The sequence below is a fragment of the Ixodes scapularis genome, unplaced genomic scaffold (assembly GCF_016920785.2).
Source record: "Ixodes scapularis isolate PalLabHiFi unplaced genomic scaffold, ASM1692078v2 PGA_scaffold6__148_contigs__length_123643588, whole genome shotgun sequence".
In the NCBI taxonomy this organism is placed as follows: Eukaryota; Metazoa; Arthropoda; class Arachnida; order Ixodida; family Ixodidae; genus Ixodes; species Ixodes scapularis.
The window spans coordinates 37,273,977-37,289,538 of record NW_024609881.1 but is presented as its reverse complement, the minus strand read 5'-3'; the positions used below and the strand labels follow the sequence as shown (position 1 = coordinate 37,289,538).

General features: G+C 43.5%; 1 protein-coding gene across 1 annotated transcript; it reads right to left on the bottom strand.

Annotated features, from left to right (window-relative positions):
* Window positions 1-8,563: 8,563 nt before the first annotated feature.
* Window positions 8,564-14,892, bottom strand: LOC121838463. The gene is made up of 5 exons (XM_042294738.1): window positions 14,661-14,892; window positions 14,325-14,582; window positions 11,402-11,662; window positions 8,783-9,345; window positions 8,564-8,629 (listed from the first exon to the last, which is right to left on the bottom strand). Exons 1-5 carry the CDS (start codon window positions 14,866-14,868, stop codon window positions 8,564-8,566), a joined length of 1,356 nt encoding a protein of 451 aa, XP_042150672.1. The 5' UTR covers window positions 14,869-14,892.
* Between the last annotated feature and the right edge of the window lie 670 nt (window positions 14,893-15,562).

Genomic DNA, 15,562 nt, shown 5'->3' with positions numbered 1-15,562 from the left:
TCACAACGCGAGGGTGACGTGACGTCAGTGACTTTCATAACAAGATGGCACCCTTCGCTGGTGAGGCGGCCAAGGCGCTGTAGTCCTATCTTTCGACAAATCAACGGTAACCATGATGTTCACGTCCGTCACTTGGATCCGCCGCGAAAAGAATTGAATCGTAATTTTAGCGGGCTTCGCACCGGTGATTTGATTCGGGTAAGGGTTTGTTTATTATTCCGGGTGCCACAGGCCAAGCTCGCTGCCTAGTTTGTCTCTGCCTGTAGAACGTCGGAACCCGCCCCTGATCGACTGAAATGTCAGTTTTTCTACCCACTAAGATAGTGGCGTGAACTATTGAAAGCTTCCGACTCCGTGCGTGACCACCACGAAGGCCGACAGAGACGTCGTAGGCTATATTGCGTAGCAAAACTACTACCGCGGAGCGGGCAGGGTACCTGCGCCAGCTCAAGCTGTAACGTTTAATACTAACAAAATAAATAAAGAAAACCTAATCAAGGAATAAAGTGTACGTACCAGACAATACAGATTTAATCCATACATCGTTTATTTGAGCTTAATGCGAAACAAACAGTATACTCGATCGACGTGCGAGTGACGAGAGAAGAGTCCGCCACCAACGAAACGACCGGCTAGCTTTGAACACATTCCCCCGCAGCACGGTCCACCCTACCGCTGAGTCACAACTTCGAAAATGATAAGAGCGAACAACGAGGGGGGAAAACGGGCCCTCTAACCCGAAAACGAGGTCAGCTATTCGTGCGGGAAGGGTCCACTTCGAAGAAAAGGTTGGGGGCATCCTGTTCTGAGCACAGCAAGGCGCGCCTAACTGGGCTTTCCTTGTGAGCGAAGTCGAGGGAATCACAGGCGAGTTTGGCGGGTCCACGCCTCTTTTTTTCGCTGCCTGAACCCGTGATGCGAGCGAACATACCGGAAAGAATCTTTAGAGTGGTAAAACAGCAAATGTTCGGCTTTGGATCATGGATTAAAGTGGATTTTGGATTGTAAAACAGGGTTGCCAAACGCAAGGCTCAAAAGATCACGCGTGATCGCCCAGAAACCACCAACCGCCTCTCGGTGTGTCGGAACGGCGTCGCTCGCGAACCGTATCCGCAACCCCTTCGCGAATGCGGATACGCTTCCAGTGTGAATGCGCCATAACTCTGTAAGCTTACGACGCTTCACTTTCGAGTTTGAAGTCATTTTAGGTCTATTTCAGCGATCTCAAATTTTTTTAACTTATGTGAGGTGAAAGAGACGCGCAGTGGACTTTTGTGAGTGATGGTAGGGGCCATGTCGCGCCGGTTCTGCGTGAAGGGCAGCCCCGGCGGAGTCACAACTGAAACTACGGTACACAAACACCAAACCCAGTTCTTTTGACTGCTTGAGAATCCAATTTAAGAAGTCTGAGAAGTCGTCGGGAACCTGAAAAAGAGAACTTGGTCCGATTCAGCGGTCATCCTAAGCGTACATCTGTAGAGCGCCGCCATATTTTCCGAGGGAGGATAAAAGCCACGAAGCGACTTCACTCCGGACCTCGATATTCGGTATTTCAAAAAGAAGTGCTTTTGTGTGTTCGCAATTAAGCTGAAAGACATGCTTTAGAAGTGCCGTTCATAAATAGGGAGTGTCTACATACGCGGGGGGATGTAACCATGTCGGGAGGAGATAAGACTCCACGCAATACGTCACTTTCGGCGCACTACGATCAACTTCCGGTCTAGCCTCCCATTGTATTTCCATCTGCTCGGTGGCCATTGTACCTTGCGTTCCTGCCGTGCGCGGACTGCAGTCTACTGTGCCTGCCTGGTCTTCCGCAAGCGGATTTACTTTCTCTGAAGCGTTGTTTTTTTTCTGTTTTTTCGGACAAGGAGTTTGGCCGTTTGAGTATTAACACGGTCGCGTTTCTGATATGCCTCAAGTTTTGGTTACCGGGGATTCGGCGGTGAAATACTTGTCCTAGTATTTCTCATGCAATAACCGGGTGGCTGTTGAAGTGCGGGCGTTCAGTGGCGTTAGGATCGAGGCTTTGTTTTCCAAGGTGTCTGATGCCCTGCTCGATTTAGGCACAAACAACACCAGCCTTTGTGCCAGCGCGTACGTTGACAAGTACCGTCGGCTGGCCACTCAGATCTTGGAACGCAATCGATGATGCAGATCGCCTTTTCTTCCGTCATTCCGATGCGGGAGAACAGGTTATCTTCGATGGAGTGTCAGCGTAGTCAGCGTCCCGAGATCCAGGCGTTCAATGATCGGCACAGAGACGTCAAGTAGCTCCTGCAGGAGTTGTGCCGCAAGAAGGGCTTCGTGTTCATCGGTGATCTCGTGGACGTGTGGTATCTGTGCATCGGCTACTGTTTTATATGTCATGGAATAAACTCTTTATGGAATCTTTTACCCCATTATCTCGATTGAATGCTCTCAGTATGTTTTTTTATTAATGGGACTAATGCATGTTTTCACTTTTCTCACAATCTTTTTGTGATTGCGAGCGTACGCGCACGTCAAGAACGTACGGAGCGGTGGGCACGTACTTGTCCCCTTCAATACACATAAGCTCACACTAAAACGCTTCGAACCAAGCCAACCATACACACGACGAAGCCCCTCCGCCTCGCCTCCGGAGCGATGCACACATAGGCGAAGGCCGCGGAGGCCGCACCCACACCGCCCGCACGCACGGATGGTACGCACGCCGCCCACAGGTGTGTGTGACTCCTGGACAACATAACTATAACGATATATATTGGCACTATTTTTATGATGCATGATATTTGCTATTAGTCTTAGAAAACAGTAAACAATTGATGAATTGTCTCAAGCTTTGTAAGGTCGCGTGACATATTAACTTTAAAACAACAATGATATTTAACCTCTTCATTTTTATATCCTATATTTACTTATAAGAAAGCATAATATGTACGTAAAAACAAATTACCTTCTGATATTATAAGTCACGTGACCTTTTGCGTGGATGGAGCCTTATCTCATCCCGACTCGGCAACGTCCCCACGCGTGGATGTAGCCTCGGTCTTATAAATATTAAAGACATATCGCTTGCACTGCTTCTAAATTTTCTAACCGATTAACACAGAAATAATGAAGCGAGGATTTTAAAAGCGGGATAGAAAAGCGCCAAAAATAAAAAGGCGCGGGCGCAACAGGGTGCACCAGTTCGCGAGCGCACCAGGGCGCACCAGGGAAGTTTTCTTTTTTTTTGTTTTCGCGTTCTGGTATTTTTTTTTTTTTTGCAGGATTATGAAAACAAATAGCATCGTTTTTTGTCAACAAAAAGAAATAAGACATTCGGGGTTTCAGTGCCTTTTTAATTAAACTAAACATTTCTCTTTGCACAACATAATTGTCGCGAGAAAACTCTCGTTCTGACAATGAAAAAATGGTCTGGGAGGTTCGCGTATATTAATACATTTAAACTTTTGTTTCTTCCAAATCAATAACTGCATACAACCCCTTTGTCCTCAGTCTGTTTTTTTTCTCGTCTTTGCTCAAAAATCAACACGCTTCCCAGTTCATATTTTTCTTCGGCGTTCTTTTTGGCTAATGAAGCAATCACATTGACTGCGAAGCGAAAATAAATAATATGTTTGAGACTGGACATGCTGTACGCGACTATGGGAAGAAACTACGATAGATTAATTATTCTTCAAGTTGCGAAAATTACACTTGATAGTACAGAAGAGGAAATATTCATTGCAAGTTTAAGATTTCGCCCCTTCAAAAACATTTCGTAAGTAATGACTTTGATCTCTTCTGTGTGATATATTGTTTCTGTCCGTTGTTAAATGGTCGTTTCTTATTATTTTAATTGAGCCTTTTTGTATTGTACACTGTTTCTCATTCTCAGAATAGTCTGCAATATTATTAAAGGAATAAATAGATAAGCAATGAAATAAATCACTATCATTTAATTCGAAATATACGAATAACTCCAAAAATACTTTGGACAATAGCGTGGGGAGTTGCCACTCGGGGTCACTAACGTCATTTCTCAGATTGAGAAACAAAAAAAACTATAATACATCCAGCTCGGGTTTTATAATAGCATACAAAAAACTCCGAGGCACGAAAAAAAAAGTCCCACAGAGAAACATCAGGAAACACAGCTGATAGTTTATTTCAAAAAACGATAGTAGCGCAAATAAAAATAATATAGGAACAGGAATACACAGATGGAAAAGTGCTGACTCGCAACTGATGTTTAGTGAAGAAACAAAGGAATATAAAGCAGAACTTCAGGGAGGTATATGAAATCAAAACAAACGACGAAACAACGCAAGAATTTATTTACACGTCAAAATTAAGAAACAAAAAACTGTATTTCAAATTAAGTTACACTAACATATGCTTTCTTCTACTTGCCGTGGTCTTTTGCGCTACTTTTATTTATGTAATGTATAAGCAACTATCCCGTCATATGGCCCCCGTGAAAGGCCATTTCCACGAGAGCCCCTTTTTATATAGAACAAAGAACACCTCTCGTCCTCCCCCTCATCAGAGCATACATCCCTTAGTCATAACATCTTCAAAGAGGAACAAAAGTACCAGCTCTGCTAAAAGTAGGGTCGATAGCGGAAGAATCTGCATTCGAGGGAAGGGGAAGAGATTAAATAAAACGTGCTTTTCGGTATCGAAGGAAGCTGAAACTTCCTGAGCATGTAAGGACAGAACGAGCGGGATGGTATGGACAATTAAACTTCAGGAATTAAACTTGAGGAAGAAAACGAGAAGGGACGGACAAACATATATTTTGTCCGTCCGTGAACATGTTGCGCTGGCGCTTTGTGTAAACCACAAATTTTTGAGAAGAGGATGTTAGCTGAAATAAAATAAAACAAAGGTATTCCATATTTCTCTACGAGTCCACCTCTAGCTAAGCCTAAATTTGTCAGAACAAGACATGATGCTGTGGAGGTATCTGGAATTCATGTCAGTGAAATACACACTACAGCTAGAAAGAGAACACGGATTTTTTTTGTCTGAAAATCTTTTTGAGTGAAATAAATACTAAAAGGGGTGATGCAGCAATTATTGTACTTTGAGCAAATACCGCTTAGAACAGATCCCTCACGTTAAGAACTTGTGAAACAACCGTGCGATTGTCACCACACGCAATCAAATTCGCAAAAAAAAACAAATGAAGAGCAAGGTCCTTCTTTTTGTTTTAAATCGCAGCCAGAAAAAGCGGCCACGTGATCTGGAGCCGGCTCAATGCCGCCAATGTTCATCGTAGCCACTCGCTGGGGTTGGCAAGGCACGTTACACGGGCTTAATTCTAGACATTGTCATGGTTCGTCTGTTGTCGTCATTGCAGCGATTGGACACGGAAAACTACCCGAATGCTTGTCCAGCTATTGATTGTCATAAGCCCAAATTGAGTGATCACACAATGCTGGGGGTCCAATCAATGAGCCGCAATCAAATATCGTCACTAGGCAGTACTGCAATCGCCCAGCTATGTAAAGGTTTGTGAAGGAAATACTCCAGCTGGCTACTGGCCTCCCGTGCCTGCCGTCCTTGATGAATGGACGGATGGATGAATCCGGCTGAGCCCTTTGGTTCGGGCGGCAGCTGGCGCCATCAAGCCATTTTGTTTTACCGTTTAAGCTTAGAATATTTAAATGTGAAAACTATATTCACTCCGCACTGCAAAGAAAGTGAGGCTATAAATTCCCTTGCCGTCAGTTAATAATACCTAGTTTTTTTCTCTTTCTGGCACTATTCACTTAATCTTTGCTTAACAATCTCTACTTTCTCTACTGTCCACTCTTCCTTCGCTGTTTCTAAAACCTAAAGACTTTATTAAGTCTATGTTGTCTTCGGTAGGCATAGGGTGAAGGTCTTTCCAGTAGAGTATCAATTGCTCAGCCGGCTCGTCCTCCTCTCCACAAGCAGTGCACACTGTACCCATTTCCTGGTACTTCGCTCTGTATGTTCTGGTTCGCATAACGCCCGTCCTCGCCTCAAACAACGATGAGCTACCCTAGAATTCTCTTAAATGCTTTCTTTGGGAATAACTGCCCTACCAAAAATAACGGTTTGAAATCAAACCGGAAATCTAAATCCGGTTTAAAATCAAATCGGAAAGACACACTCCGGTTTGCACAAACCGGGATTTTTCGACTCCGGTTTCAAGTCAAACCGGAGAAAATCCGGATAGACAATCTCCGGTTAGAACAAATCGGAATTTTTCGATTCCGATTTAAAGTCGAACCGGAGAAAATCCGATATACAATTTCCGGTTTGCTCAAATCGGAATTTTTCGATTCCGATTTAAAGTCGAACCGGAGAAAATCCGATAAACAATTTCCGGTTTGCTCAAATCGGGATTTTTCGACTCCAATTTAAAGTCAAACCGGAGAAAATCCGGATAGACAATATCCGGTTTTCACAAACCGGATGTCAACAACTCAAGTTCTAATGCACTCTGGAGAATGCCTGAACTGAAAATCACCCGTTTCCACAAACGTTTGACAAAATCAGTGGAAGTAAAAGTAACTGGTCAAGTCTGTGAACAGGTATACCCTCCGGTTCGCACAAGCCAAACATTGACAAGTCCAGTTGAAATAGTGTATGTCTGCCTCGTTTTGTTCGATACCCTAGGCATTGCGTGCTAAATGTTCCTAGCGGTCAAATGAAGCTATAAAAACGGCAGATTTAGTATAGTTAGAAGTTCAATGCCTTTTAAGCAAGGTTAACCCGTTATAAATTCCCATTAAATTCAGTTGGAACCGCAACTGGTTTTAACTGGAACCAATTGGTTTCAGTGGGCTCTACTGGAAGCACACTGGCCAATGAGTCCCGCAAATTGGAATTATTTTTCCAGTTGGATACTGAATGGGTTCCAAATGGTTCCTGTTGGTTCCCATTGGCAGTGACCAATTGGTTGTCCCAAAAACCTAATTGTTCGTTTGCGGAATTTTCGTCATCGTCGTCAGTATGCGCACATACAATACATACAATAAGATAATTCCAATTAGAACTTGATGAGAATTTTCAACTGGGTTGGTGAGCCTCTGAAGTATGGCAACACACATATGGTTCATGAGCAAGTTCACGAGTGTAGAATCACTGTTAACCTGGAACATTTAATTAATTTACATTAAATTACCACATGCCACTAATACACTTATTAAATATGAGAGGAAGCAGACTTATTGTCATGTGCTAAATTAACTTCACTAGCAGCATATACATTGTCATGTGCTAAATGAACTTCACTAGCAGCATAAACATTGTCATGTGCTAAATGAACTTCACTAACAGTATAAAGATTGTCATGTGCTAAACGACTTCACTATAAGAGCATGCAAAGACATTAGAAAATAATAATGCATTATTGCTTTTGACAGTCAAGTTGTTGAGTCATATTTATTTACAAACATTTTAAAAAGCCTAAAAGAAGCACACATACACAGGAAAGCATAAATAAAAAAGGCTGCAGTATGACCTGAAAAAGTTAATAGTATGTAGCAAGCTCACATTTTAATCAAGTTTTCAGAGCATGTAGCATGTCTGAGCAGGTCATAGAACATGGAGCATGTCTGAGAAATTGGAACATTCCTGTGAACTTCAGCCACCGGCAGACAACTTGATATACCGATTGTGTATAGTCGTGTTTAGTTTGGTTAATGACAGGTAGTCTGTGTCGGTGCCCATTATTGCATTTCACGCACGGTAATGTTGTTTCGACTTCTCAGACATGGAAAGACATACAATAGACAATTTGAGCAATGCACGCATGCATTTCAACTCCCGAGATGAGCTTACGTATACATGACATTTTTTTACTTGAATATGATTAGTAAGAATAATTACAAAAGTTATAAAACAAATAATTAGGTCATCAACAATAAAAAAAAAAGTATGAATGTTTGCATTGGCATGCCTGCTGCATTACCATCTATTAAAACTACTTAAAGCAGTTATTGTCATTTTGGAATGCACTTTCAATATTTGAACCACTAGTACAGTTAGCAGACGCCTAAATCCATTCTGGTGAGTAGTGCAATTAAACAATCATCAGTTTTGTAGTAGATGTGCCCTAAAAATAACATTCATAAAAGAGCGGAATCAAATAAACATTCTTTGCAATATTTACATACACCATGCATACTGTTAGCCACCACAGCTTTAATTACAAGGCTGGATATGGCGGAGCAGTAACAGCGTGATAAGATCCAAGTCTCATACAAAAATATCAGATACTGTAAATCAAAATGGTACCCACATAGGCATCACTATACAGAAAGTAAATTAGGTAAATATACATTTCGGACGTAGAAATTGGGAACGTGCCCAATCACAGATGTTTTTACACGACGTCACTCACCCCATGCAGCTAATATATAACATTGACAGAAATCGCGGACGCCGTCAAACTTTTTGCTTGTTGTCATCGATACCGAATGGCGGTTACATGGAATCTTCAAATGTAGGCTGACATAAATTTTTCAAACTGCTTGGTTATTCTGACATTTTTAGGGGAATCCTTTCGAGTCCGAAAAATCAGTCTGCAACTATACAGAGGTGAAGCAAGCTTGCTTCAATCCCGTTCAATGCTGTTCGCCAGGTCGCAAACATACGACACGCTTGCACCTTGGTTCCGAAACTGGAAGAAAAGGCAAGATGCCTTGAGATCCGATGGCTCAACAACACGTACCGCACCCACCCTAGATATAAAGCATTCCTTAATGTGGTGCGGAAGGAGTTGGCTTTCGTTGATCACGATGTCGTCGCAAACAAGGAATACTTTCGAACTTACACACAGGATCTTTCGAATAACCCGATAGTCTAGGCCATGTGTCTGGATAACAAATGAGTCAGACTTCAGAAGTTTTTTGTTTGCCCTGCTGCGAAAGATTTGCCCTTTGAGGACAAATCTCTGGTACTCGGCAGCAAGGGCAGGGCACTCTTCAACATACTCTGCAAGTGCCATCCTGATTTCTGGAGACAAGACGAGTTTTTTAGGGCACCCAAGCAAGCCAACATCACCTATGGAAACGAAGTTGACCAGCTTGGGATAGCCCAGCATTCTGTGGCACACGTCTTTGCCGCTATCAGGCACGAGTGGTGAGGCCAGGAAAGAATCTAACTGTTGTGCCATGAACACACTTTCCACAATCTGACTGGGGACTGCGTTGGCGCCAGTGACAAGCTTTACTAGGCGGCCATTTCCACTTTCAAATACAAAGGCAGAGTGGCCCCAGAGCGGCCCCATCTGCCGAGCCGCCTCTGCCAGGTGGAGCATCTGGTGAATGTTGAACGTCATGGCTTGATCCTTGTACAGTGTCGCTGTGGAGGCTACAAAGGTCCGCAGTAGAGCATCTGTAAGTAAAAGGTGGTTGGTATTAAGTGATAAAAAACTAATTTCTTGGCTGTGCAGTAAGCATTATGTAGCGTCAATGCATAAAAGATGTTGACACCCTGTCTATTCGGACCTTTACTGAGAATAATATACCAAGACTTTTCGACACTTAGCATGCAATATTCTGATGGCTCTTAAGCAATGCCTGAAACATTTTACAATATTCTACACCTTCCAGTGTTATCCATATTGGCACAATCATCCAGGTTTACCTCAATTAGAATTATAGTCCCGGTCTATCCAAAAGGTAGACTTCTGTTCCTTAGCTCAGTTTAAACATAGACCAATTTCAATGCCAATTGCCTTAACTTCTATGTACTATGTACACATCACGACACTGCAAGCGCAAACACGACATCGGCGCATTTTCGCACTTTACCTCTAAATAATATAAGCAAGCACAAAATTTTATTGCTTACATTAAAGATCTAAATGAGCTCTTTTTGTAGCAATAACTTGGATGACGCCCTTTAGTTTCAAAGAGAAAAACTGGAAAAACCGGCGATCGCTTGTTCGTGCTAACAGTGTCGCACTCTGTACGTACCAAAAATTACCGTGGAAGCACCCACTTCGTTCAAGCGCCCACCATTAACACTTCCCAAACTTGGGGATACTGCAAATCATGCGTTAAGCACCTGATTTGACCGGACAAGTGCCCATCTCTAGATTAACCCAGTTTTTACTGAAAGTGGGGTGGGCGCTACTTTGGTATTAATGTGAAAGCATTAACTGGTCCCATGGAGCGAGCAGACGTCATCAGCCGCACCAAACGGCAGATAAATTCCTGAAGCCGTGATCTGAGGCATCCCAGCTCTGAAACTATGCAAAAAGTCATGCAAAACGGCTATGATATGAAGCTGACGTGTGTCAATCTCAATTTGGACCACCCCATGGCACTGCGTGCCTGCACCAAGGCAAAAATAGAAGAGGCGCCGAAAGGATTACATGCGGCCGTGGCGCCGAGAGGTTCAGAAGCAGCCTTGGTGCCGAGGGGATCAGAAGCGGCCGTGGCACGAAGAATGACATTCATGCTTCCGCATTCTCAACTCGTAAGTGCTTAGATGTACCTCGAGTCTTTTTTACCGGTGTTCCCAAAAATAAATTTCAAACCTAAAATGACCCACAAAAATCAAAGACTTGAAGAGTGAAGCTGTGACTTTTCTCAAATACATATTTTACTGATCCAAGTTACCTATCAAAATCTACTCTGAAATCCCACAACAGAGATTATAAATAAATAAATGCTTGTACCAATATGGAGCCAATAGTCGCTGGGAGCATAAACGTCTTTAATATTGTCATTGAGACAGTGGTAGGTGGAAGTTTTTTGTAGTGGGAGTTGACACTATCTAAATATGTACCTCGGAGACATATTCAAGGTAAGTTACAGCTTATACGTGAATTCTTGGCTTTTGCGGGTTATCTAATTAGGTCGGGCACTATTGGGGAGACATAATGTACGAAGTAAAACGAAAACTATGATACGGATATTGTATCTGGCCCACCTTTTGTTTACAATGTTAGACGGAGACAGGCAGAGAAGCGGTTGTGTTGGCCGTGTTGTCAGTTATCACTGGACTGCCAATTTTTCTGTGGTTATCATCATCATCCCTATCTATGTTCCGCTGAGGGGCAGCATGGGCATTATACAAGAAAGTAGAAAAAAAATCTAGACTTGAATGCAATAACAAAAACAATTACAAACATCTGTGGAATCTTCTATGTTTATTGCGGGTGCTTCTTAGCCTTCAGCTAAAAAGCGCCCAAAGGTTTCTTTTTCCACCAACATAAACAAAATATGAAGTATTCTCAGGTAAAGTGCTTCCATCATGAGAAAGGATGCATGCATTCCATTCGTAAACAAAACTCAACGATTATAATGTCCCCTTGAAGTTTAAAATGGTCACCCAGATCTGACTTCAATAAAATAAGGATGAGCATTGTGACTGAGAGCAAAATATGCTCACAGCCAGTTTATTGCATGTAGTAACAGTGCAATAGCATGTTTGCCCTCACCTGCACGGTCAATTGAGGACGAAGTGAGCTCCTCTCTCAGGAGAAGGTGCACTCCTTCAACAAGCTTGGCCAGGTGGCTCCAGTACCTTGGATGAAGGATCCCAAGTGTACATGGGAGACAGTAGTAAAGGAGCCAATGCCTCCACTCGGACGCCTTCCAGTTGGTGCGAGTTGCCAGGGACCTCGGCAGCCTTGTGACACAGTGGGGAGGCGTGATGGAAAGCAGGCGCCTGTCTAGTGCAGCAACAGAGGAGGGGCTGCCTGCAATATTAAGCAAACAAGAAAAAAACATTTCGCTATGACATCACCTTTGACTTGTTCCAAAGGCTTCAGTGTAGTGACAGTAGTATGTTAAAGGGCAACTTAAGAGGTTCTAACAAAAAACGAGTTAGAGGTGGATTCTAGCGTAGTTTTACACGCTGATTTCGGATAAGTCAACCATTTGGCCGAAAAGTATTCCTCTAAATGCAAAAGGAACACGAAAACGAGCGCCGGTCAGCATCGGCTGAATCGGCCCTACGTTATATGCAGAGCTTTATGCGGTCATTTCGTATTGCTCCTGAATGCTCGCAGGTTAAAATGGCGACCCTGATAATCACTTATCACCTTGTATACACAAAGAATGGCGAGCCGTTAAGCACCTGAGGTTTAACAAATATAGAGGGCTCTTTACATGACTCCATATGCGTTTTAGCCCTTAGCGAAGTGTGGGGAAAACATCCGGGGGGGGGGGGGGGGGGGGGGCTTCGAGTCCAGAGGAGTGGCAATGCTTGCAGCCCCAGGCGAGCGGCATTGCATTCTATGCACGTGTGGGCAACCCATACTGGTACGTATCCTAATCTTTTCAGGTTTCGTCAGAACACACAAGAGAGAAAATTGAGAATGTGGGACTGTGCTGAATGAAGTGGCAGTGGCACTTGCTCGGCGCCACTATGGCGCTGCCATGCGACTGCCACTTCTTGCTCGCTGACCAAATGGCACTAGCGGGCAAACGTCCACAGACCTGTTGGTGAGTCTGTGAACATTCATCATGATTCAATTTCCTGGAAACCTCATTAGATCACGATTATATCTTACCCAACGGTAACAAATACATAGCATACCACTCAGAATCGCAAAATTTTTTAACAGCAAAAAGCTTCTAACCTTGCGCACTTTGCAAGATCTACGAAATATTGACCCCACTAAAATTCCGTTCTATAATTTGAATGCTTCCTATTGGGGTGAATATCGGCTATGGATGTGTTGCATTCATTATTATTTTCACAAAGAACTTACCAGATGCATAAATCAGTGTATGATTCGCTGCAGATTTATTTGCTCGGCCTATTTTACGCTGGCGTGATTTCCTTTCTCCAATTTATTGCCGTGATTAGCCTCTCATGATGGCTTCCGATTTACGTCAAGCTTATAAAAAGTGATGTGGAGGTCGGCCAGAGCTGGCTTGCCCGAGCCAGCATTTCAGCCGAGACTGCATGGTGAAAAAAAGCACTGGCAGGGTTAGCTCACAAGCGGAGACAAATATTGAACCATAACTTCAGCTCTCATGTGCACTGGGCCTTGGCAGTGATTTCTTTCACCCAGTTTCTGCTCAAATGCTGGATTGAGCAAGCCAGCATTCTTACTGCTTCACCATGTTGATTTTGCGACATCCGACTTTGCAAAAAGCAATAGTTAGTTCAATACTTTGTATAACTAAGGACTGTGGTATAACTAATCATGCTGCCTTAGAGGAGCCAACAGCCGCACACAGGGTCGGCATAATCGTGAGACTGTCATGGTACAGAAGACCGAAACAACAAAAACGAATAACAAAATTAAACCACGCACAATCGCAGAAAACCACGAGCAGTCACAGAAAACCAAATGGAAATAGCAGCAAACAAAGCAGAGATGAGCAGACAAGCCGTACATTTGCATATAATGTCATCTGATATCACGCCTCTCACTTGCCTCAGAGAGGGCGGGGCTTCGGCGTTATTTTCAAAGCACTGTTACGACTGCTCCTTACATCAGATTGAAAAATAATTTAGATATTTGTGATCCTGAAGGGCACAAAGTGTTTTTCTTCTTGAATACAGAACCACTTAAGTCTCCCTTTAAACTTCAACAACCACACGCTGCATATGCCTCTACATCTCTCTGAACTAAAGATGCCTGATCTGTTACAGTACAATTGTTTTTTGCTTTTTTTTTGTTATATAGTTCAAAGCTCAGTAACTAAAAAACTGCCTGACACTCTCCTTATGTTGCGATTCACCAATGAACTAAATGCTCTATCAGAGCCGCTTGTCTTGTTCCTTCCTTCCCTTTCCTTTGAAGCTGATGGCTACGCGGGCATAAACAAATTAATGTTTGTTTGCTATGTTGTATGTATCCTTGGTACAGAAGGCTGGCTCCAAGAAAACGTTGAAGCCCTAGGCCCACCTACCACATCAAACATTGGTGACTTCATATTTATATGCAGGTTGCATAGTTTGCCTATTAGCAACTCAAGATTCATTTTTCCCCCTTTGGGCTGGTGCAGAACATTGAGCACAATGTCTGGTAACTGAGCAAATATAGAGCTAAATACAAGAACAAAAGCCTTAACATTTGCAATAGTCAATAAATAAACTGTTGCATCTTTCATAAATGTTTTACAAACATTTTAAAATGTAGGATTATAATATACATAAAATCGAAATATTTTACAGGCACATTTGCAAAAAATGTGATAGTGAATGTTATGTCAATTGTCAATAATCTCACTATCCCCAGTTTTATAAATGCATATAGTGATTGATGTTGCAAATGATGGCTTGTATAGCCATCGTTTGCAACATCCTCTTGTGAATTTATAGAACCCGGTTGATAGTGAAATGATCAACAATTTTCCCATGAAAACCTTTACAAAAAGTTAAGAGTATTCCTGCCATCTTACCTATGTAGAACCGCTCGTTGGAGTTTACAGACGACAGCAGCATCTCCGTGATCTGGCGAATGACGCCCAGGAGTACAGCATGCATGTACTCCACCGTGAACCCCCACACCAGGTCAAAGTCTGGAAGGCTCACGGCTGGAGACGGACCCTTGTAGCCGTTGATGACCAAGGAGGACTCCAGGGCCACCTTCATGTCCCGTAGGACACCTGCTGACGTCCTCCCACGTGCATCCTCAAAGGAGAGGAATCTGAGGCTCCCTGAAAATGAGGTTGAAATGACTATACAAAACTTGCAGTGGTAGAACGTTGACATCCAAAGGTCAGATAGATACGTACCATCAACGTAATCTCCCTTGATTAGGCACCATGGGCACCCGTAGTACCCGTTGAACAGTACCATATTCTGCACAGATGCGCGTGCGGGGGCATCCACGCAGCAGCACAAGATGTACGCTCTAGACGAGTGCTGTGTGCCTTCATGCTGCCAGGGGACGGGTTGCATGCTCTTGACACCCTCTACAAACTTTCCAAAAAACAAAGTCATGTTGGGGTGTCCCTTCCCAAACCAAAGTCCAGCAAGCACTGAAACTTGGAATCGTTGAGGCACTGGCAACTCGTTGACAGTGAACTGAATGGGCCAGACGGATGCACCGGAAGATGTAAATACGGGGCTTCCATCAGTGTTCACTGTCAACGTGAGGTCACTGTCCCCCAGGGTCCCCGATGACTGCAGATTCTTGTACGCTTTGGCTTGAGTGATGTCACCGATGACACTGGTGGTAGCACCCCGGTCACTGGCAATCTGGTTCAGCTTTTCGTGAAGGGCTGCTTTGTTGTTCTGAATGACATGATTCAGCTGCTTGCCGATGTCTAGAACAACGAAGAAAGCCCCATCTTTCTTTGCATCTTTGAGGTTGCTAGACGTCTCGCAGGTGGGACAGACGCCATCTTCAGCGGAAACCTCCAAGAGATCATTGCATGACCGGCAGTAGAAATGTCGTACAGCTGCGGACTCCGCCTCGGCTGCAAACAGCTTTCGGAACAGGTACTTGCTTTGTGGGAGCACAGACTGCTCTGGAGCAAAGAATGCATTGACCATCAAAAGAAGGTTGTCAAGGCCCTGCCAGCTTAAGGCTTCACCAGCCACAAACGCCATAATCATCGCAACAGCTGCTGCCTTGGTAGTTGTCGAATGGGGCAGAGTTTGGGTTCCAAAAGCTCGTAAGCCTGCTGCCAGT